This window comes from Gigantopelta aegis, chromosome 10 (assembly GCF_016097555.1).
Source record: "Gigantopelta aegis isolate Gae_Host chromosome 10, Gae_host_genome, whole genome shotgun sequence".
Classification (NCBI taxonomy): domain Eukaryota; kingdom Metazoa; phylum Mollusca; class Gastropoda; order Neomphalida; family Peltospiridae; genus Gigantopelta; species Gigantopelta aegis.
In genome coordinates, this window is record NC_054708.1 from 19,302,599 (window position 1) to 19,327,387 (window position 24,789).

The window sequence follows — 24,789 nt, forward strand, 5'->3', positions numbered from 1 at the left end:
CCCAAGTTGTTCCTACATGTGAGGTTTGATGGTTCTGTATTTATCTGTATACAAGATATGATCCGGACAAGGATTTACTATTATGTGCAATAGACTGAGGTTCGATGGTCCTGTATGCATCTGTATACAAGATATGGTCCGGACAAGGATTTACTGTTATGTGCAGTAGACTGTGAAAAGTAGGTCACAGTGACCTAATAATAGTACACGACACACTGCCATCTCAAGTTGTTCCTACATGTGAGGTTTGATGGTCCTGTATGCATCTGTATGCAAGATACGGTCCGGACAAGAAAAAGTTAACAGACGGACGTACGGACAATGTCATACCATAATACGACTTATCATAGACAGCCATATGAAAACAAGACTTGTGAAGAAAAAGCATGTCCAAAAAACAACAATTTTTTTGTTTTTTTAATGACACCAGGTAGAGCACATTGATTTATCATACTGGATGTCAAACATATGGTAATTTTGACGTATAGTCTTAGAGAGGAAACCCGCAACACTGTCCATTAGTTGCAAGGGATCTTTTATATGCACCATCCCATGGACACGATAGCACATAACACAGCCTTGGTGCACTGGCTGGAATGAAAAATTGCCCAAAAGACCCATCAGTGTGCATTGATCCCAGACCTACCGCGTATCAAGCAAATGCTTTCCCACTGGGCATCTTCCAAAGCTCCATAATATTGTAAATGAATGATAAAAACCTTTTGCAACTTTATATCACAGCGTCTCTAGTTTAAAATTATCCATGACAAGCTTTATATCGGAAAATGTGACTGAAGAATGATCAGACTTTTGTTAGCCTGTAAAAGTGTTTTATTTACCTTGTGAAATGAAGTTCTTTTCAAACTTGGTCAGGAACTCTAAATACAGTAAATCTTCTGGTGTCAAAGCCTCTTCACCAACCACAGCTTTCATAGACTGAACATCTTTACCAATAGCATAGCATGCATACTGGAATAATAAATTATAGGTTTTTTTAATTTCACGAGATAACGACCTCTTGTTAACAATATAATTTTAAACACTAAAAAAACAAAAAACAATGCATTGTGTACACAAGTAGTAACATTAGTATAGTACATAATGAAAGAAAGAAATGTTTGATTTAACGACACACTCAACACATTATTTGTTTATATGGTATCAGACATATAAGCTACTCTTTTCAATTAGTAGCAAGGTATCTTTTATCTGCACCATCCCACAGACGGGATAGTACATACCATGGCCTTTGCTATACCAGCAGTGAAGTACTAGCTGGAATGAGAAATAGCCCAATGAGCCTACTGACAAGGATTGATCCTAGACTGATCATACACCAGGTGCATCACTTCACCACTGGGTTAGGTCCCACCCAGCACATAATGAATGTTTAACCATGACCCAATTTATAGGAAAACTTGGGATCGTTGTCCTTTTTATGAATACTTAACTTGACCTCAAACAAATGGCATTTTCCCCCTCTATGATAGTAGAACATTCCAATGGGATGGCTTAAAATCTTCCAATGAGTCCTCTGCTTCCTGTTCTGGTCAAATGATTAAAGATTTGAGGTCAGGATAAGTTGAAGAAAAAAAAAGGGGGGCTAGTGTGTGTCTGAGTAAGTGAAGATAAATAACACACTTACCAACTGGTTTGATGTTAAATAACACACTTACCAACTGGTTTGATGTTAAATAACACACTTACCAACTGGTTTGATGTTAAATAACACACTTACCAACTGGTTTGATGATAAATAACACATTTACCAACTGGTTTGATGATAAATAACACACTTACCAACTGGTTTGATGTTAAATAACACACTTACCAACTGGTTTGATGTTAAATAACACACTTACCAACTGGTTGGAGACATCAGCATGATCTTCTCGTGTCATTCCATCCCCAATAGCAGACTTCATCAATCGAGACAGCGATGGTAATACATTGATCGGTGGGTAAATCTAGAACCAAAAAAACAATGTTTGCTAGCTAGATAATGCTTTTGTTTATCAATGGCTATTTGTTGTCTAACAGAGTAATTGTGACATAGATTACTATGACTAGCAACTGGGCTTTATGAAAAGCACTTTTCTGGACAGAATAGTACATCCTATAGCTTTTAACATACCAGTCATGGAATACCAGTGGGAAATAATAGATAAATAAAGAAGAAAAAATAATAGTTAAATAAAGAATGAAGTAAAAATAATAGATGCATAAAGAAGTAAAAAAAACACATTTACCCTGCATTACTGGAGTTCGGTAAAACATTTAAAGTAAGGTACACCATACACCTGTGCAGAACTGTTCCTAACTGTATGACATGTTCCTTCAAACTTCAATATTTTAATATTATGGCAATACCAAACGATGCAGATAACTTATGAACGACAATGGAATTATTTTTATTGAACACATGGTTATTGTAATAAATACAGGTAATACTGAACTTACCTGTCGATTGTGTAGTTGTCTGTCAACATAAATTTGTCCTTCAGTGATATATCCAGTCAAATCAGGGATGGGATGGGTGATATCTAAAATAATAAACATTTTATTATATAAACAGATAGAAACACAACTAAGACTTACCCAAAATATAGTTATACACAGTTGGTACAAAAATGACACACAGTAAAATAATGTTTTTAACATGAGAAATATGCACTGCAAATAAAAAAATGACAGCGAATCAGTTACGAAAAAACACCAAGTCGTAACCAATATGAAACCTGGTCACTCATTCACAACTTATTTTGAGGGTTGAATATCCTTAAATGTTATTTTAAAAAAGAATGACTTGAACTTCACAATAAACTAAAGATCAAAGTAAATTCTGAACCCTCAAAGAAAGAGCCTGGTGCCTCCAGCTATTCAACTACTAAGTAATAGTTGAGACAGCACTAGTAAACACTGACCATCGTTTGGCATGGTGAGAATGGGGATCTGAGTGATGGAGCCGTTGCGACCTTCTACTCGACCTGCCCGCTCGTACACAGTTGCCAAATCGGTGTACATGTAACCAGGGAAACCACGACGACCTGGTACCTCCTCTCTAGCTGCCGAGACCTGTAATAAACAAGACACACAATTAGTACATCCCTGCCACAGCAAAGTTAAAGTTTGTTTTCTTTTATAATTTTGTTTTGTTTAATTACACCACTAGCAGGGCTAGGATTTTTTTTGGGGGGGGGGGGGGGGGGGGGGGGGGGGGAGATGAATTATTGGAATAAAGAAGCATGGAAGGCGCAAGTCACTGAGGGAAATTTTGAAATCTAGTGGCTCTGAAATACCATTCTGCAACCATTTCAGGGAGATTACATACTTAAAACGTCAATATCAATAACAAGTTAGTGTCCCCCCCCCACTAGCTACAACCCTGACTAGAGCATATTGATTAATTAATCAAGAGAACATTTAGCCGATGGTTGACTTGGGACGTTTGGATCAGTCCACTGGAGTAGAGGTAAATGTCAATAGGTTGAGAAATGAAATCATAGTACTGTAACAATATAGGGCCGAATTTACAAGAAAATAAGGAAAGAAATGTTTTATTTAACGACGCACTCAACACATTTTTTATTTTCGGTTATATTGCATCGGACGAATTTACAAAGCCTGTTTATGTCTTACAAGCATTGTAAATTCTGCCCATTTTCTTTTTAAAACATAGCATGCATAAAAATCATCAGTTTATATAGTGTAGAAAGTATCCCACCTCTCGAAGAGCCTCAGCGTATGATGACATGTCTGTTAAGATGACCAACACGTGCTTCTCACACTGGTATGCTAAAAACTCGGCCGCGGTCAGGGCAATACGGGGCGTGATAATCCTCTCAATGCTGGAAATAAAAAACAGTCAACTATTTGTTTTCGGATCTTTTTATTAAATAAAAGACAGAGATATGGTCTATAATTATAGAAAACATTTAATGGAAAATTTAATCTTAAACGATTACCCGAAACAGTTTTTAAAATATGGCAGGGCTTCTAGATTATGGTAGCCCCACTTCCATAGCTAGTGATATTCAATGTTGGGCTAGTAAATAACTACTATTGCCATGCCCGACGGCTAGTGAATATTTTTTGGTCAAATGTTGCAGTCAAGTCTATTTTGTAAATATGAATAACTTGCCCCCACCCCACCTCCCAATGTTAGTGTTTTTGAGCTCCATCTCCCTCTTTAGGTATTATATCCGATAATTACTATTATTTAGTAAAATTGTATTAACTTAAAGTAAAGTAGGGCTAGTGAATTTTTAATTGTGGCTAGTACATTTTTAAAATCACTGATCCCATGGCTAGTGGATTTTATAAAAACTGTATGGTCAAAGTAAGGACAAAATGTGTGTGATAATTTGATTGTTGCTATTTTTGTAATGTTTGGACTATTTTTCTCTGCTATCTGTTTGATTCATGACCAATTATCCGATACCCAAAAAAATATTTTGAGTAATGGAAAATATGGACAGACTTAAAATTATTTACACAATCTGATTTCCTTTGGCATTGATTTGTACAAATGTTTGCATAGAAAATAATATTATAAAAGTTGCATTATTATAAGGGTTTTCCTATAACAATTTTAAAAATAGATTTAGAATTGTTTCAAATATTTATTATTAAGCCTACTACTTAATTGTTTACTGACATACCAGAAACTCTATAAACCGGAATTATCTCAAAACCAAACATTTTTCAGTCCCTTTTCTAATATCAGTGCATAATGTAACCTCTCTAAACAGTATACCCCCTTAACCCATATATTTACATTGTCCTGTGAGTGTCTGGTTTAGAGGGGTTTCACTGTATTTACACAATAAACTAATCCCACTGTGTGGATTAGTCACTAAACACTTACGTGGGATCATTAGCCAAGTTTAAGAACAGACACACATTCTCCATGGAGCCATTTTCTTCAAAGTCCTGTTTGAAAAATCTAGCTGTCTCCATGTTTACCTACAAGAAGGAAATGTTTTATTTAACGACGCACTCAACACATTTTATTTATGGTTATATGGCGTCACACAGGTATTCAGTTAGGAAACCCACTGTCGCCACTTCATGGGCTACTCTTTTCAATTAGCAGCAAGGGATCTTTTATATGCACCATCCCACAGACAGGATAACACATACCACGGCCTTTGATATACCAGTCGTGGTGCACTGGCTGGAACAAGAAATAGCCCAATGGGCCCACCGACGGGCATCGATCCCACACTGACAGCACATCGAGCGACTGCTGTACCACTGGGCTACATCCCGCCCCCTACAAGAAAATAAACAGCTAAATTGACCTAATTAAAGAATACCAACAGTGCATTAAAACCTAGTTGGAAAAGAACTTCTTGTGTCATAAATATAGTGAAAACAAACACAACTCCAGTTTTAATTAAATAGCATTTTCAGAATCAACAGATATTGATCCAAAAAAAGGATTTTTACCATTTTGTTCAAGTCAACAATGGATAATTCCCATACACAACAGTCATTTTGTTATAGGTTATATTTGACAAAAAGTACCCTTTTCTTTCACCTTTTTAAACCTAAATGTCATATTTGTTGTCTAAATTATTAAAACTACAAACCTACAGATATGAAGAAGTTGAGTACACTTTTTTATGTGGCAAAGCATAGTAATAATACAGCACTTTCTTTTCATTTGGATGACATCATTATTCGAATGACATCACTTTGTATCTCCTTACAATAATAGTAAACTGGGTACATGACTGTACAGAAAGTGTCTGTCACTGACCTTAGTACAGTGTAAAACTAAACAGGCCATTATAAACATGAAATAACATAACCATAAAATGAATAACTGCATACAAGGAAATTAAACGGAGTGATCTATTTTAAAGACGTAAGTATTAAAAATCTGCATACACCCATGGCAGCAAACACAATGGCGAAGTTATCGTCATGGTCATCCAACACACTCTTCCCTGGCAGCTTCACCAATCCACCCTGTCGACAGATCTGAGCAGCAATCTGAAACAAACACATCATAACTTTCTTAACATTCCATTTCATCAGCCAGCAAATGGTACAAAATTGTTTTTGATGAGAGAGCTTGAAGGAGGGGTATTAGTGTTAATGCATCTCTGTACCCCTCATCAACTTAATATGAAAGGTGTAAAAGACAACTAACCTACTTTCAAGATTATTTCAATATTTTCAAATTTAGTTATCATATTCATTTTACATTACAATACATTAGAATTTATTGTAAGAAATATCACTGCTTGTAAAGACAATGGAAGTAGTTTTGTCTCATGAAAATTGAATTCATTAGTGGAGATGTTTCATCTGAGGAGACAAAAATAAACAAAGAGAACAATGTTATTCAATAATCAGTTTTAGTAATATCTTTCTTCTTTTTTAATAATGCTGAAATACTATAAACCCTTGAATAGAAGCCTGCCTTGATTAAAGGCCAGGGTCGCATTTCATGAAGCGATCTTAATCCTAAAATCACCTGAAATATATACGGTAGTTATGCAGTTAAGGTGACCTTAGTGTTAAGATCACGTTGTGGAACAGGTCTCAGAGCTTCTAGAAAGAAATGAAGGCCTGCCTTAAAATAGAAACCTATGCCTCCATTCAAGGATTTACGGTAATTAATGAAATGAAATTTAACTGACCAGTTCACCAAAATACTACACACAATTCTATCTGTTGAATAACATATAGTAATTCAAGAATCATGCTCACTTCATTATGTGGCAATCCAGCAGCTGAGAATATTGGAATCTTCTGTCCTCTGGCAATACTGTTCATAGTGTCTATAGCCGAGATACCAGTCTGAATCATCTCCTCGGGGTAAATACGAGACCACGGGTTGATCGGCTGGCCTAACAAATACATACACTACCATGTACAACCAGCATTTCTCAAAGAATATATATAAGAAATAAATACACAATCGTGTAACTATTATTTCTTAATCAGCTGACCTAAAGAATATATAACAAATAAATACACAACCATGAACAACCATCATTTTTTAACCATCTGAACTAAAGAATATTTAACAAATAAGGAAAGAAATGTTTTATTTAACGACACACTCGACATTTTATTTATGGTTATATGGTGCCGGACATAAGGTTAAGGACCACACAGATTTTGATAGAGAAAACCCGCTGCTGCCATTTCAGTTGTGGAGCACTGGCTGGAACTAAAAATAGCGCAATAGGTCCACCGACGGGGATCGATCCTAGACCAACCACGCATCAAGCGAACACTTTATCACTGGGCTATATCCACCCCCTTCATCAAATAAATACACAACCATGTACAACCATCTAATAGACAACATGTTAATCAACTGAGCTAAAAATTAAAATGGAAATGATTGTTATAATCAGATGTGTATGAGAACAGTATAGGTATATTAGATGACTGGGAGGTTGGTGGAGCTGGGGTGGGGACAGTAGCTTCCCCACAATTACTGAAACATTTCAAGTGCAGACTGATTTTTGTCTTTTGGGCACATCTTTTTACACACACACCCCGCCCTCTCTCTATTAAAGCATCATGCAAAGCAACTGTACTTCATCCAAATGGGAACAGAAATATGTTAGTGAATTGTGTACCTTGAATATCAAGAAAGTCTTCTGCCAACACTGGCGGACCTTTGTCAATGGGTTTCCCAGAGCCATTAAATACACGACCTGTGAACAAGAAAAAACAGAGGTCAACATAAAACATTTTTGAGGTGAGTGATAAACTGCTCCCCTAATTTAGATTATGGAGTGCCATTTAAGATATTACCATAATGATGCCATATAAATATACATCCTAAGGGGACCTGGAAATGATCCTCCTTGAACTAGTCTCTTGGGAGTGATGGGTAGCAAGTTATAGCTCCCCTTAAACGGCAACGTCTGCATTAAATATGTGTATCATCTATGAATAAGAGTTTACACCAAGCAATACAGTGTGAATACATTTACATAGGCATAGCAACTAAAAAGTATATAACTCACAAAAGTGAACATGTTGCCACTTTTAACTGAAACAAAGGTTTGCATTCCAATGTTTATTATTAATATTATAGCCTAAATGCTGCTCTAGAATCGACCACTAGGTGATGGGCATGGGAGTGAGAGAGCAGCAACAGTTTTTGTGATAATTTTGCAATAGCTCTAACTAAAAGAAACTAAAGTGAAATATTTTAATTCAGTAATACAATTACAGCAGCTGCACAGTAACCCTTCTTACTAGTAGTAGTAGAACCTCAGTGTTCTCATTTAGAATGAATAAATGAATGAATGCACCCCAGCACAAAAAATACATCGGCTATTGGGTGTCAAAATATGGTAAACTGATTTAGAAAGTCATTACAAACCTAACATATCCTCTGATACTGGCATTCTCAAGATGTCTCCTGTGAACTCGCATGTTGTGTGTTTTGCATCTATTCCTGAAGTGCCTTCGAACACCTGTTAAGAATTCAAAAATAACATTAAAATTAAAATTTCAAAAGGCAGTTGATATTGCAATGTACAACCCCTGCAACTTAGAAAATGTCCACACAAAAACACATGCTGTGGAGAAAAAAAATATTTGGAAAACAATCACATGTAGAACAAGTGAATTACATCCAAAATACAACAACATAATGTTAAAGCTATATGTAGGAATATAATCCACATATAAAACAAGCAATAAAGAAAAGAAAAACCGAGAGATGACTCTGAATAAAACAGAGCCAAAATAAAAGATGTCCGAAACAAACTGCGAAGGAACCGAACTAGAGGGAGCATACAGTAGAAGATTTTAGGCCATCCCATTGGCTTTTGGGATGTTTGGACCAGGCTACTAGTCATAGGGGGTGGGGAAGGGGAGTGCACTTGTTTGAGGACAAGCAATGTTGAAAAGAAATAATATTCTCCACAGCCAAAACGTTTTTAATTCTCTGCGGCAATCTCTACAGCATTGCCAATTTTTCAATGCAATGTTTCAATGTATATAAATGCATTGTGATAACATATTTTATTGCAATACGTTTTTGTAGATATAAAAGAAACATTTTAATATCAATAATTAATTAATAATAATTCAGACCAGACACTCCATCAATCTAAACATACAGAAACAATCTAAAAAAGTATTTTACTGTTTATCTTTCATCACAGTAAAATAATATTTTCAAACTGCAATAATAACAATTTGTCTGTATCTTCATGTGTGCTCCACAATCATTAAAAAAACCCAGCCCTTGAATTACCAATATGTGAATATTTCAAACATACCTGAACCACAGCCTTTGATCCACTGACTTCCAACACCTGTCCACTTCTAACGCTGCCATCAGCCAATGTGAGTTGCACGATCTCAGCATACTTGGGAAACTATAGTATGAAAAATAATGAGTCACGGTTACAAATTAAATGTACATAATTATATTATTAAAGGGACATTCCTGAGTTTGCTGCATTGTAAGATGTTTCCGACTAATAAAATATTTCTACGATTAAACTTACATATTAAATATAGTTTCTTGTTTAGAATATCAGTGTCTATATATTCAATGTGTTTCTGGTCGTCTTAATATTTGTAAGAAGCCCAAATTAGATTTTGTCTTCAAATAATTTTGTACGTACGAAAAAATAAATTTTAGGAAATATAATGAAATTTAACCTAGTACAAATATTAGAACGATCAGAAACACGTTTAATATACAGCCACTAATATTTTATGCAGAAAAATATATTTGGTATGTAATTACAATCGTTAAAAAGTCTCTGTTAGTCGAAAACATCTTTAAAATTGCAGCAAACTCAGGAATGTCCCTTTAAGCAAGTCAGATACTAGTAATATATTAAGAATGGATATTTCGGAAAGTATTTCATTGGAAACTGAATGTGATGGAAGGAAATGTTTTTATATATTCACTACTCACAAAATAAAATTTAATTATTTCAAGGAATTTATTTGAATTTTTGAAAATCTATACCCAAACAAGAAGCACACATTTTATTAATACAAACACAAAAAAGACGCAATACTACTCAATTTTTTTTTTAATTACAAAAGTGTTAACATGATCAACTTCCATCATGGATGCCACATTCAAATTATTTAATTCAGTGTGCGACTTGGTTTATATTTCACTAGACGATTATTATCAAATTACTTTACAATGTTAAAAGATTCATGTTATAACAAAAAATACCAGTATAAAATATTCTTACCTTGACATCATCAAGAATTACCAAAGGACCATTCACACCAGAGACTGTGTTATATGCTGAAAAACAAAAGTAAATTTATTCAGAGTCATTTATTCAGAGGGTGGCAAAGGCCCTATTCTAGAATTGAAAAACTAGAAGTTAATTCAAGGAGAAATGCTTGATAAAACATAGGTAAAGCAAATATTTATCGGTATATTCCATCATGATTCATCATGTTCTGCGTTCATTCAAAAAAGTTCCGAAATATACACTTGGTGCGGATCGTAATATTTTTTTATTTAAATACCATACTACCACTTCTGGTAATAAAATGTAACACAACAAATCAATATTTTCATTAAAAACGCGACAGTTTTAAGTAACTGATAATTAATATAGCGTTATGTTAAATTGAAAGTAATAATTAGCCATTTCTGGCATTATTTAAATGAATTTGGATGAGAACCAAACAACACCATTAATGAATAGATGTCAAAAAAAAAATTAAAACAAATAATAATAAAACATTTAACCCACATGTGCACTGTATATAATTATGACTATTATAATTATATTTATATATGAAAGCATTTTAGTGGTGTACATGTAAATATTATTTAAATTTGTAAATAATAATAAAAGTTCATATTTATTTTTATTTTTATTATTATTTTTTTGGTTATAAACAATAATTCTCAATACGACAAAGTACCAATATAAAGTGACGTCATCAGATATGACGTTATTTTGACATTCAACGAGAAATGAACAAACTCATGTTGCTATGGCTGAACCAATGGGATGACGTTAAATTGTAATGAATGCAGTGGAAATTGAATTATTAATTATTGTGCAACAGATCATAGGCACTTGATGCCAGGATAATTTAATTATTCTCAATATATCACAATATACCCCCCCACCCCCCACCCCCCACTACCCAAAAAATAAAAAATATATATATATAATTTTGTACTTATTTTTAAATTTTTCTCATGTAGTTTCGTGTTTTAAAATTTGCATTATGGGCGGGGTAAAATCCTCACTTCGTCCTGGTCGGGAATAAAACGCAAACCAAAACGCGTAGGATAGTGTGCTGTTAAAACAAAATAAAACAAAACAAAAGTAGTACTGAATGTTTGTCGGACTATGGGGGGAGGGTCTGCTATTTTATTTAAAAACAATGGTAGACATTTATGGATTGCAACAGGCTTTCGTTCACTGTGGCTAACTCAATGCAGTAACCACCGTGACTGTATCATGTACTAGTGTCATTGTGAAATGGTTTATTATTCTGTCATCAAGTACCTATGCAACAGATGCTTCCATTGCAACTAAATATATTCAGAACAGTTGTAATCATTATAGCTATCTTAATTCAGTTATGATATGGTGAATAACCTATAGATATGTAAAGTCTGGTTTCCATAAAATCTGTTTGTTTTGTTTAACAACACCACTAGAGCACTAGATGTTTTATTAATCATCAGCTATTGGATGTCAAACATTTGGTAATTTTTACATATAGTCTTAAAGAGGAAACCCGCTACATTTTTTTTTCTTTAGCAGCAAGGGATCTGTTATATGCACCATCCTTACTGAGACATCAATTGGTACATGTACTTGTTAATATTTTGGTAAATAAATTAACTGTATCCATAAATAAGCTTTGAGTGCTAATGTATAATGTGTCAAAATTCTAGCCACACGATGAAGTTCCCTCACTTAGACCTTCGACTTCAATAATTAAAAACATCATAAGAAAATAAGGGTACATGTAACAGAACACAATATGCACATGTATGTATATACAAAATATGGCTGAAATATTAACACATCACACACCAGCACCTTGATTTCAATAATATGAATCAGCATTAATGACTGATAAATATGATTATATGACCCCCATACAAAATGGCGACTGAACACGTACATACATGTATCATTGGCAAATATTTCTTATTTACTGGTAATGGAAATGGCCAAATTAAAAAAAAAAAAATTAAATTAAAAACAAAACAAAAACATTACACCACAGGTTTTTTTTGCTCCCCCATTTAATATCAGGAAAGGAAAGGAAATGTTTTATTTAACGACGCACTCAACACATTTTATTTACGGTTATATGGCATCAGATTAATATCAGGAGTTACAAATGTTTTTAGTAGGGTTTTTGTATACTACAGTATTTCCTTCAGGTGTAATACATTTATCTTTCTTCCCTGTATCAAGCCATTCTGCTGACACTAATGTTTTTACAGAGGAATGTGGTTAAATATAGTGATGGCATTAATCATCATATAACACTGCTGGATGAACAAAGTCCATGGTGTCCAGAATTGGAATTTTTTTAATTTTAAAATTAGTTCAATAACATGACTATAATGGCCTGTTCCATTTTAAATTGTCAAATTTTCATAAATAATTATGATTTCTGCTGGGCTTTTCCCCCAATAGAAATAATTATAATATATAATTATATTACTTGAGAACTTAAAATAAGGAAAAAAAGAATGTTATATTTAATGATTGTTACATGTATATGGTGTCAGAAATATAGTTAACGAGATAACGAGAGAGGAAACCCACTGGTGACACACAATGAGCTACTATTTATGATTAGCAGCATAGGGATCTTATATACGCAATATCCCACAGATAGGATAGCACTTAAGATGGCCTTTGTAACACCAGTTGTGGTGCACTGGCTGCAACAAATATTTTTTTAGAATAATCGATAATCATTATATAAAGGCGATTTTAAGATGTCATTGTAATTTGTGAGCACAAGTGAAAACATATTTTGAGCACTACAACACGTACATGTAGTATACCTGAAAATTCATGGAAGTCAGTAACTAAGTACATGTACTATAGAAAGCAGACATTTGTTTAGTATTCATCTCCCCCTTATTTGGGGGTAGTCTAAGCCGGCTACTGGAACCTCACTCACAGTTGCCTACATTTAGCGAACAGCCTTTGACTGATCGATTGTATGCATGTGGGCCAGAGTTGAGACAGTATTGATTTGTAAAGCCAGGAAAACCATGCTGTATACACATGCACAAGATTATTGAAATAAGTTTTCTGTCAAACATCATCAATATCTCCCATTAAGCCTGTCTAACGCGGTCTGCAATCATTACTAATGATTTTAGATGGCTTGTACATTTTAGATGAAGAATAAGATTTTTTATTAAATACAAATTTTTGTATGGATCTTTCAATGACAATGTAATTTATTTGCAGGGAAAAAAAATTTCAGTATCGCATTGTGATTTGCTAAGTAACTTTCAGAGATCACTACATAATTTGCTAATCAATTTTCAACTGAGTAAAAATGTTACTATGTTATTTTAACACAAAAAATTCCCAAATTTGCATTGATAAAGGATGCATATTAATGTAATTTTTGAACTCATCACTGATAAAAAAAACCCCAAACATTTAACCAACTTAGTCTTTTTTCATAAATCACCATAATTGTATGTCGTCTTATTTTAACCATCATACGTACATGCAAGTGCCATAAAACCCTTTAGTAGGTATCATAAATTGTACAATAACGGATATCCTTGCAATTGTAATATAAAATATTTATTCTATAACTTACCCATAGGTTTTAGTTAAAATGTGTGATGTCAAACTAATTTGTGCTAATCATGATGACGTCATATCACCGACAGCGACTCGGTTGATATTTTACATATTAAAAAATACTCATGATGAATCCTCTATATATATATATACACACACACACATATACTCTTCAAAAGAAGAAACGCAAAACCACATTGTCGTAACATTTGGAGAATTGATTTAATTATTGAATGGTGAGTCCGATAATTACCAAATGTTGCAGGATTGTTCACAATTCACTCTAGTCCATTGTGAGTAAGTGATAGGACACACCACCAAGGTCAAGGTCATCTGGAGTCAATACCGGGTGTGGCCTCCGCGTGTGTTGACAACTGCCTGGCACCGCCTGCCCATTGAAGCAACCAGAGTACGGATGACGTCCCGGGGGATGGTGGCCCACTCGGCCTGCAAGGCTGCTGCCAGCTCGGGCAGGGTCTGGGGCTGTGGTTGTCGCTGTCGGAGGCGTCGGTCCAACTCGTCCCATAGATGCTCAATTGGGTTCAAATCCGGTGATATCGATGGCCAAGGAAGGACATTAATGTTGTTGTTCTGTAGGAAAGCCGTTGTGAGACGTGCTGTGTGAGGCCTGGCGTTGTCATGTTGGAACACTGCGTTGGCGTTGGCCATAACTGGAACGATGTGTGGCCGGAGGATCTGGTCAATGTAGCCCTGTGCATTCAGGTTGCCCTGCACGTGGACCAGGTCAGTTCTGCCAGTGTGTGAGATGGCTGCCCACACCATGACACTACCCCCGCCGAATCTGTCCACTTCCTGCACGCAGTTTGCCGCTTAACGTTCACCACGACGCCTATACACGCGACATCTTCCATCATGACGTCGGAGCAGAAATCGGGACTCGTCACTGAACCACACCTGTCTCCATCGCAGTTGAGGCCATTGTCGATCAATCTGGCACCACTGCAGTCGGAGTCGACGGTGTTGTGGTGTTAAGATGACACCTCGAACTGGACGTCTGGCACGAATTCCTACCTCACGTAGGCGGTTCCGTACAGTCTGGTCGGATATCCTGCGCAAACCTGGTATTGCTGCGGCTGTGGAGGTGGCAGTAGTCAATCGTTCCCGAAGGTGGCGTACCCGGATGTAGCAGTCCTGCCCGGGGGTAGTGACCCGTGGTCGACCGGATCTAGGGAGGTCACGTGTTGATCCATGTTGCTGGTAACGGTCCCACAGTCTGGAGATGGTGCTTGGGGACACATGGAATGCCCTGGCAACGGCCGTTCTGGATTCGCCTGCGTCTAGTCGGCCGATGGCATTGTTTCTCTGCGGTTCACTGACACGTGGCATGTCCTGGATTGTCAACTGTCGGCCAGATACAGAGGCCAGGCAAGCGAACACCCTGCACTTTTATACTGTCGGTGTTCATGTTGCACGTGCAGACAATGCACGTGCAGTGGTGACATGGTTTGCACGTGGCTGCGTTTTTGCGAATATTCACATTTTGGAACTTTATTGTACAGTAGCTGCGTTTTATCGAATGTAACCGTGGGAATGTGTTTGGGACATGCAATGACCTTATATTTACAAAGCATGAACCGGTAGGAAACATAAAATCGGAGTTATAACCCATTTGTACCCTTTTGCGTTTCTTTTTTTGAAGAGTATATATACACACACACATATATATACACACACATATATACACACACACACACACACACATATATATATATATATATATATCATGTCAATCATAAATTACCTAATTTAGGGGGGCAAGGAGGGGGTAAAGCATACCTGATAATGTTAGTACAATGTACACTTTACTGGCACTAGTACTAGCCAGTTAATCAATAATACACTGAAGTTAGCACTACACACTCAAGAGCCCATCAATTCACCTGACAGAGATGTTAAAAAAAACTGGAGTAAAGCACAAGTGAAGAAATACACAGGTCTATAAATATGCATGGGTAAACAACTGAACCCTGGCCTAAACCTGGCCTTGTTACAAGCACACATATACATATATATGAAATAAAGTAATAACATGGTTCGCTCATGCACGGAGTCCACACCATTCACAGTTTACATCTGTTGTCACCGTAGAAATGAGAAATAAATGTACACAGAATTGAACATATGTGTGCAATCTAGAGCGTTACAAAAAAGGATTAAGCACTGCTAGCAAAAATGGACCACAAGTAATTCATTGATACTGATAATCACATTTTTGGTTGAATATGTGATAATAAAAGATTAAATTATTTTGTTAAATATTCAAATTTCTATTGCAGCAATTATATAACTCCTGTAGATGTGGAATGTAGTGTTGTCCTATGATGCCATGATTGCAGACCTCAGTCCCCATCAATAAACCTTTGCACCCCCACCCCTTCATTGTTTGTCTTATTTTATCTGTAGGTAGTACTAAACCAAATAACTTCCAGCTGGGTCAAAGTTCGAGGTGCACCCAATTTTTGATAGAGAAGTCCTGTGATTGGTGATAAATGTGAGTGTGTTAGTTGTAAAAAAAAAATTGTTTCATCTGATCAAAAAATTTATGCAATTTTATTTCATCTAGTACCACTGTGTCAAGTAGCCTTGTACATGTATAGGGTACTCAAATTTTGTGCAGAACTAGGGTAGTCATAGATACTACCTGTTATCTCTGAAATGTGCAGCTTGACTCCCAATTTTAACTGATTCTCTTTAAGGGTGAGGGGTGGTAGTATTTATATCTGTGGCATTTATGTCAATTGATACACTGCGGGTAGGAGTTTTAGCCACATATGTTACTATTGTCGTCTATAGGATTTGATTTGGTAGTATACACCCTATAAAACAAAATGTACATAAAAGATCCCTTGCTGCTGTTAAGAGGAAGCAGTGGGGTTCTTCAGTAGTATACATAATACAGGCTTTCTGCAAGAAAATAGAGACGGGACGTAGCCCAGTAATACACTGCTCGCTCGATGCGCGGTCGGTGTGAGATCGATCCCCGTCGGTGGCCCCATTGCGCTATTTCTCATTCCAGCCAGGCACCACGACAGGTATATCAAAGGCCGTTGTATGTACCACCCTGTCTGTGGGATAGTACATGGGCGGTCGGTCTGGGATCGATCCCCCTCGGTGGGTCCATTGGGCTATTTTTTGCTCCACCCAGTGCACCACGACTGGTATATCAAAGGCTGTGGTATGTGCTATACTGTGGGATGGTGCATATAAAAGATCCCTTGCTGCTAATCGAAAAGAGTAGCCCATGAAGTGGCGACAGCGGGTTTCCTCTCTTAATATCTGTGTGGTCCTTAACCATATGTCCGACCCCATATAACCGTAAATAAAATGTGTTGAATGGGTCGTTAAATAAAATATTTCCTTCCTTCCTTCTTTTTTCAACTGGTACCACACTCGCCACACCCTAAAATTGATGGTCACCCTACAGACTACCTTTGTAAAATTCTTAGTCACCCTTAGCCAATAAAGGTTGCCATGGGCAACCGGGCAACTGCTAATTTTCAAACCTGGTGTCTGCCTGATACTGGCAAAAAAATGTGTCACATTGACAGCCAAGTGCAAAGAAAATAATCAGTTCTCCAAAAGATAAGTATTTTGTAAAATGTTTGATTTCTAAGTTAGCATACATTTTATGATTTGTAAATTGTTATAAAAAATTGATGATGTATTTTGAAGAAAATAAAATTCATAAGTACAAAAGAAATAAAGCTGATTTCTACACAGGTAACCAGACATTAGCACAGTAAAGCACAGGCCTGCACAAATTGCACGAACGACAGTTTCGTTCGTGCACTGGTTATGCCATTTTATTTGGCATAACCGATTTACCGTTCATGTCAAATTTACCGAATTATTAATCCCGGCAACGTACCAACATATTTTTATCGCGAGTACAAACATTAGACTTGTTCCCAACGCAGTGTAGTGCGTACCGTAACCAGCCAAATTTGTATAAATATCTTGCGAAATAGGTGCATTCCCATTGGTTGTTAGAAGGTGTTATAGCCGAATTTAACCAATCAAAAATGGTGATATTGTGATGGTCATTACAATCTCGAACTGGATCAGCAACCAGGGTAAACCAGTCACAGTAACCCTATTATTAACTGTAATTCCGAATTGGATAACGACAGTGACAATGACAACAGTGTCAGTGATAATGACAGTGACAGTATCAGTATCCATTGTTCCTCAGATGAGGAAGATAGCACCGAGTCTCCCACTCACGACTGAATGTCATGACATTACATACACATAAAAGACTAATATTATAAAATTAATGGTAAGCGATTGCCTTGCAATGAATTCTTATTAATTCACATGTAGTTATGCACACATGATGATGTGTTTTATATAATAGGTCAAGCCTGACAAACACCCAATAGCCGATATGTATTTTTGTGCTGGGGTGTCGTTAAACAAGCATTCACTATGTTTTGGTAACTTATTATAATAGTTCTAATCATTATTATTTTTAAATCTCTTAAGCATTTGTATACATATACTTTTTACTTAACATTGCCACTCTTGTTTCTCAAAATTAAGTATATATATTTTTTTTTTTAATTATAAACAAAAAAAACAGGTTACGCAAACCAAAATAGGTTATGCAAAATCTTTTAGCATAACCCCTTTTCAGGTTATGCAAAAAAAAAAATTGCACAGACCTGAAGCATCACGTCTGAATAACATATTTTTTTGCTATTTCAAATGTCAGAACACCCACAAGTTCCTGGGATTATAAAAATCAATATTCCAGGCAGGAAACTGAAAATAACATACTGATACTCTATAGTGTCGTACATTGTGGCTAGCTCTACTAAATTTATAATTAGACAGCAATCCTTCATACGTAATGAAATCTGAGCATCATACAGATTTAGAATACATAAATTAATATTAAATAAGGGAAATACTGCATGATAATAGAGTCTAATACTGATTAATACATGTGTATTAGAGATGAATTATAGAAAAAGATTCGAATGTTTGTTCAGCAGTGTCCAACTCTGCTCCATTTTAACTACTGTACAGGTAATGAAAGAATAAATCCATTGCTGCCACTGAATTCAGTTCAAATTCAGAACAAGTTGTTACAGTGCACGGCTGTCTTGGACGTAGATTCTACAAGGCTGCTAGAATTTTCATAAAACCCACTAGTCATGGGATCAGTGATTTAAAAAATTTACTAGCCATGATTAAAAATTCACTAGCCCTACTTTACTTTAAGTAAATACAAGTTTACTAAATAATAGTAATAATCAGATATGTCACCTAAAGAGGGAGATATAGCTTTAAAACACTAACATTGGAGGCTTTGGGTGGGGGCAGGCTATTCATATTTACAAAATAGACTTAACATAATAATATACTAATAATAATAAATTCTTTATTTAATGAGGGTAAGAGAGTTAGCAAAAGCTAATCTTCCCTGAGTCCCTCAGGTACAAACAATACAGAATTACAATACATACATTTATGAACAAATAGAAAATACATATATATATATGGCAATAAACATATGTACAAATGATATTATTTTAGAAAATATTTCTTGAGTCTATATTTAAAAACAGCAGTATTTGGCGATGATCGGATAGCTTTAGATTCCAAAGTACTGGTCCAGAGTAACTGAAAGCATGTTTAAATAAAGACATTTTAGGCTTTAGAATTAATAGATTTCTATCTTTTACATTTCGAAGGTTGTAGGGATTGTTTTCTCCAACATATATTAATAAGTTTGAAAGGCATAGACATTTATAAATTTAATTTAACTGCAACATTTGACAGAGGCAATGCAAGTCAAGCTGCGTTACTTGGCTGTTCTAGCATTTTGTCTTCACCCCTGTATTAAAAATTACATTTAATCTGTATAATTTAATGGTAATTTGCAAAGAAACATTTTTATTTATACTGGATTCTTTCTTTTTTTCAAAAAATGTTATTTAAATTGCTATGGGGCTAAAACTTAAGAAAATGTTTTTATATGAATTTTAACTTTATTCATTATGAAGTTACATGTCAGTTCATCGGTTTTCTTTTGAAGCAAACGGACTATATATGGTGAGCACATGGTTATTATTCAACAAAGAACATTCTAGTTTTCATTTTGGCTGTGCAGTTAAATTTCAATGTGATAATTGGAGGGCCAGTTGAATTTGTTTGTGACCGTTTGTGAATCAGAAACCGGTGTGTGTGCGTGTGTGTGTGTATATACAAACTTTGTGCGCGTGTGTGTGTGTGTGTGTGTATATATATATATATATATATATATATATATATACTGAACAAAATAAGAAACTTCCGCTAACTTTGCTTGAACATAACTTGATGAAAACAAACCGAGGGAATAATTGTTATATATGCCTTTAAAGAGTGTTGCATGATGCATCGTTTGGTGCAAAAATCATGGCCATAGGTTAACAGAAACTGGGAGAAATTTTGACCAAGTGTGGTAGGGGTTAAAAAAAATCCACCCACTTAATAACAGGTATGACCACCTCTTGAATTGACCACTGCAGTGCATCGCAGGAGCATAGAATTGACTAAAGTGTTGATTTCTGCCTGTGGAATATTGTTCCATTTCTGAATGAGCGCTTGACGAAGTTCGTTGACGTTAGCGGGTGGGTTGGGACGACGCCTCAAACGTCTGTCCAGACTATCCCAGACATGCTCGATGGGGTTGAGATCAGGACTTTTAGCGGGCCAGTCATCAATGAAATCAATGTTATTTGTCCTAAAACAAATTACAGTGTCTCTAGCTATATGAGAGGTGGCATTATCATGCTGAAAAATCGAGATGTTAGCGTTGTTATGGAATAGAGGAATGACGCGATGAGCGAGAATGTCATCAATGACGACTAGTGGTGAACGATAACCATGGGCAATGGCTGCCTAGACCATGACAGAACCCCCACCCCCGAAACGATCTCGTTCAAGAACACAACAATCAGCATAGCGTTATTTCTCCTACGGTAGACACGCACCCTGCCATCACCACGCTGTAAAGAAAATCTGGATTCATCCGAAAAAAGAACGGTATTCCAGCGTCGCCGTATCCAACGAGTGTGTACACGTGCCCAATTAAGACGATGACGGTGCGTTAAAACGCATCCGATGTAAGGACGTCGTGCATGTAAACCATTCTCCCGCAGACGATTACGAACAGTTTGCCCACTGATTCGGTTATTATGAAGCCCAGGTGTGTTAGCAGCAGTAGCAGTGGCAGTTTGGAATCGATTGCGCAAATGCGTGTTCATGATATAGCGGTCTTGACCACGCGTTGTAACACGCGGATGTCCACGACGTGGCAAGTCGTTGGTGCTTCCTGTCATTCGAAATCTTACGCGAAGATTTCGTATCGCTCGACTAGAACTCCCAACATGCCTTGCAACATCTTCTGTCGACATGCCAGCATCAAGCATGCCAATCGCCCGTTCGCGTAAATTATTGGGTATTCTTGGCATACTAAAAATGCTACAATGTAAAAAACTTTATTTTTTTTTACAAATTTTGAAGCGTTTTCGTTCACTTGACAACAATGTCAGTAAGACAAGTAAAACAAATTGACCGAATACTACATGGGACATGTCGAACCATGCATGCACGTGCAAATTGAAGTTCACGTTGTCGACGATTAACAGTGCAAAAATAATCGATAAAATTCATGAATCCTGATAATACAGCTCAAGGCTAATACTACCTATATAATTTCATTACAAAATGAATTCTTTAAGACAACAAATACTATATGTACAAATCGGAAGTTTCTTTTTTTTTCCAGTATATATATATATATATATACGCACGCATGCAACAAATTTTGTATTTAATTATGAAATACAAGCCCCATATTTTTATTTTTATTGTTCTAGACTTGGTACCCTCTACTGGCGTAGGCAGGATTTTATATTGGGATGTGTATATATGATTTTATAAAATTTAATAGTTTAAAAAAAAAAGTTTCACGGGGTGGGTTCCCATATACCTCCGTACGCCACTGCAGGGACGGCGCAAGGCGAAACACTTTTCAAAGAGGCACTTTTGTGGGTTATATTTGTTGTATAGATCTGTGAAAATGTCCTTAACTGAATTTGAAAGAAGAGTCGTACCACTATATTTTACACTGCCGCCCCTGCTCTGGTACCCTCCCCGCCTCACCCTTTTGAGCTCTAGTTTAGCTCGTGCTCGTCGTGGTTTCTTGTTTGTTGTATCATGTGCAATCGTAGAACTTGTGCCGGTGGGGATACAGGCTTGCAACAGATGTGTTTAAAAAAAATAATAATAAAAAATAGGTGTCATATTTATCGACCACCTTAAATCATTGTTGTAATCCCCAGGGATGAAGTGTTCACTGCAGATCCTATCCTATCGTGATGGTCCTTTCCATTATGCATGGGTTCTGTTTAAGAACCACTTCCATGCAAACCCTGTGATTGTCGGTTTGTTTAAAATTTTGAAAAACTGCTCCTTTGATACATCCCAACACTAAACAATGGTTCACCATATTTTACATTTGAAAACTATCTCCAAAAGAATATTCCATCCATATTATCGCGTTTTAAAAATACACGTCTTCCACCTTCCCAGTAAAATGCTTGAAAGGCTGCGAATCATGCTTTCATGTTATGCTAGTTAACGCGTCAGAGGCCCAGTCATGTGACTTGGCTCTTCAAGTCGACAAGCATTTTGGCAAGTGGTGGGAAAAACGCAACTTTTTATTGCGAATATATTAAAAACGGGTAAAAAAATTAATTTATTTTATTGATACTTCATATATATATATTGTAAAAGGTATACGTAAATACCAAACAATAGTGAATTACGTTTTTGATAAATGTTGACCTTTGACATTCCATTGATTTTGATATGAAATATTTTGAGGTACGCATGTTTGTACTTAATTTGGGCGTACTTATTTGTGGCACATCCTTTATCTCCTCAGCTTCAGTGCAATCTAAAGCCTGATACTAGCCAAATTATGAGTAAATACAAAGTATAAAGTGCTACTTGCCCTGTCTGCTATTTGCATTATATCCGTTTTTATTTGTAGCTATTTTAATTTAATATCTTTACAATAAAATAATTTCATTTATTATTACATTTTTAAAATTATTATTGAAGAATCTATAGAGGCCAGCTATTGACTGTTGAAGCAAATGATCCATAAGACATAACATTATGCCATCCGAAGAGTGTCAAGCTTGCTCAAATGATTCAATGTCTCTGACAACTTTAGACTAGAGTTAGAGTATCTAAAATCTGAATCAAATTGTTAACAACTACGATAAATTACTCTCCTACTTTTAATTAAAATTAGATTTCACCCAAATTTTGTCCAAATACAAACCATAAAAACCCCATTACAGGGCTAGCTCTGGGTGAGCAAAACATTTCGCCAAATTATCTAAAAAAATGCAAAACCAAGTTAATTTCCAACAAAACACCAATTAGTACATTGAAATTTTTTCGCCAAATTCAAATAAAATTTGCCAGTTGTTCCTAAAATTTGCAATTGCCGAGTGGCAGAGCTAGCCCTGCATTACATTGACACAGATTCCACATACGAGACTGTAACGATGTCACTGATATTGACTTTGTTAAGATCGCATAAGGCAAAATACATGCAGTTTTCTGTTGTCTGCTATTTTGATTGTTTATGGAATACTCTTCAAGATGGGTAGATCAATATGACGTCATCTAACAACATCATGACATGCGCTAAGGTATAAGGCACTCATCATGACGTCAGATTAATTATGTCACATACTTAGGAGGCTTCCACCCCTCTTGAAGCGTATTCCACAAAAAAGCAAACTGGCAAACAGTGAAAAATTGCATGTGTTTTGTCCTAGGAGATCTTAACAAAGTCGATATAGGCAATATGGTTTCAGTCTACTACGTGGAATCCATGTCAACGTAATGTTTTTTTCACGATTTATGTTGGACAAAAAGTGGAGAAAATCTTAACGGTAATTAAAGGTACATGTAAGAGAGCAATTTACTGTAGTAATTAACAATTTGGTTCAGACTTTAGTTGCCGACAGTCATGTTGTCAATGTTTGCAGAACTGCAGATTTGTCAAGAGTTGATAATGATAAGATCTGACAAGACTGGAATATCTATTTTTAGCAAAACGTTCTTGGGGGACGCCCTTGTTCACACTATGCTTGGACTATACTAAAATCATGATATTCTTAAGTTAATTATGAAAATGTTATGTATGGAATCTATTAATTTTAATTTATGTATCACACACATATGTCAAAATATGACACATTAAATTTTGATTTAAAAACATTTTGTTTTCTATGGACAGGTGGACATAAAGACGGGTTTAATTATTTGTGAAAAGTATGATGGATCTAAATATGTATTATTTTGTATATGACTTAAATTGGTATACTATTAAAACGATACATTAAAATAATCCCTGTTCCACGTGAAACGTCTACATACACTTGTATGCAAATTCGTATAGTTGGCAATATCTGCACTACACGCTCCAGGTAATAGACAATATTTTGGACTTGAAGAAGCTGGGAAATATTTTGACAAATTCAATACTTACTTAATCGTGGTTGTGATATATAATCTCTCTGGACAGCTAGTAGGTGTGTGTTTTTTGCTTGTATATCACTTAAAGGCCCATTTAATGAGCGCATATCCATCGGCTTCTTCGCCATTTTTCGGGTTTGTGTCATGTGACTCTGTCACAATCTTAAATTAGGTAAAGCCTTTTAGCTGAATTTATCGATAGCTTTGGACTTCGGCTTACCACTTCACACTGAATAACATAAGTAACGCACTCGAAGTAAAAAAATAATAATAAAAATAAAATAAATAAAATTTGAAGAACCCTGTTAATAACAATTAATAAACTGCAACTGTTTTCGTACTGTAGAAATCTATGACAAGATTCTTTTCAAGACTCGATGCTAATGTTACATATATGGCTGATTAAAATTAATAAAATAGACTC

The 24,789-nt window shown here is 35.8% G+C and overlaps 1 protein-coding gene across 1 annotated transcript in view; it reads right to left on the reverse strand.

Moving 5' to 3' along the window:
• Window positions 1-24,511, reverse strand: part of LOC121384242 (V-type proton ATPase subunit B) — a 29,998-nt gene extending 5,487 nt beyond the window's left edge. The window contains exons 1-13 of the mRNA XM_041514529.1: window positions 24,379-24,511; window positions 10,212-10,267; window positions 9,270-9,368; window positions 8,363-8,456; window positions 7,608-7,685; window positions 6,724-6,863; window positions 5,896-6,000; window positions 4,868-4,965; window positions 3,725-3,848; window positions 2,925-3,075; window positions 2,461-2,543; window positions 1,863-1,967; window positions 840-969 (exon numbers count right to left, since the gene is read on the reverse strand). Coding sequence (XP_041370463.1) covers window positions 840-969; window positions 1,863-1,967; window positions 2,461-2,543; window positions 2,925-3,075; window positions 3,725-3,848; window positions 4,868-4,965; window positions 5,896-6,000; window positions 6,724-6,863; window positions 7,608-7,685; window positions 8,363-8,456; window positions 9,270-9,368; window positions 10,212-10,267; window positions 24,379-24,511 — 1,396 coding nt within the window. The remainder of the gene's footprint in view (window positions 1-839; window positions 970-1,862; window positions 1,968-2,460; window positions 2,544-2,924; window positions 3,076-3,724; window positions 3,849-4,867; window positions 4,966-5,895; window positions 6,001-6,723; window positions 6,864-7,607; window positions 7,686-8,362; window positions 8,457-9,269; window positions 9,369-10,211; window positions 10,268-24,378) is intronic.
• Between the last annotated feature and the right edge of the window lie 278 nt (window positions 24,512-24,789).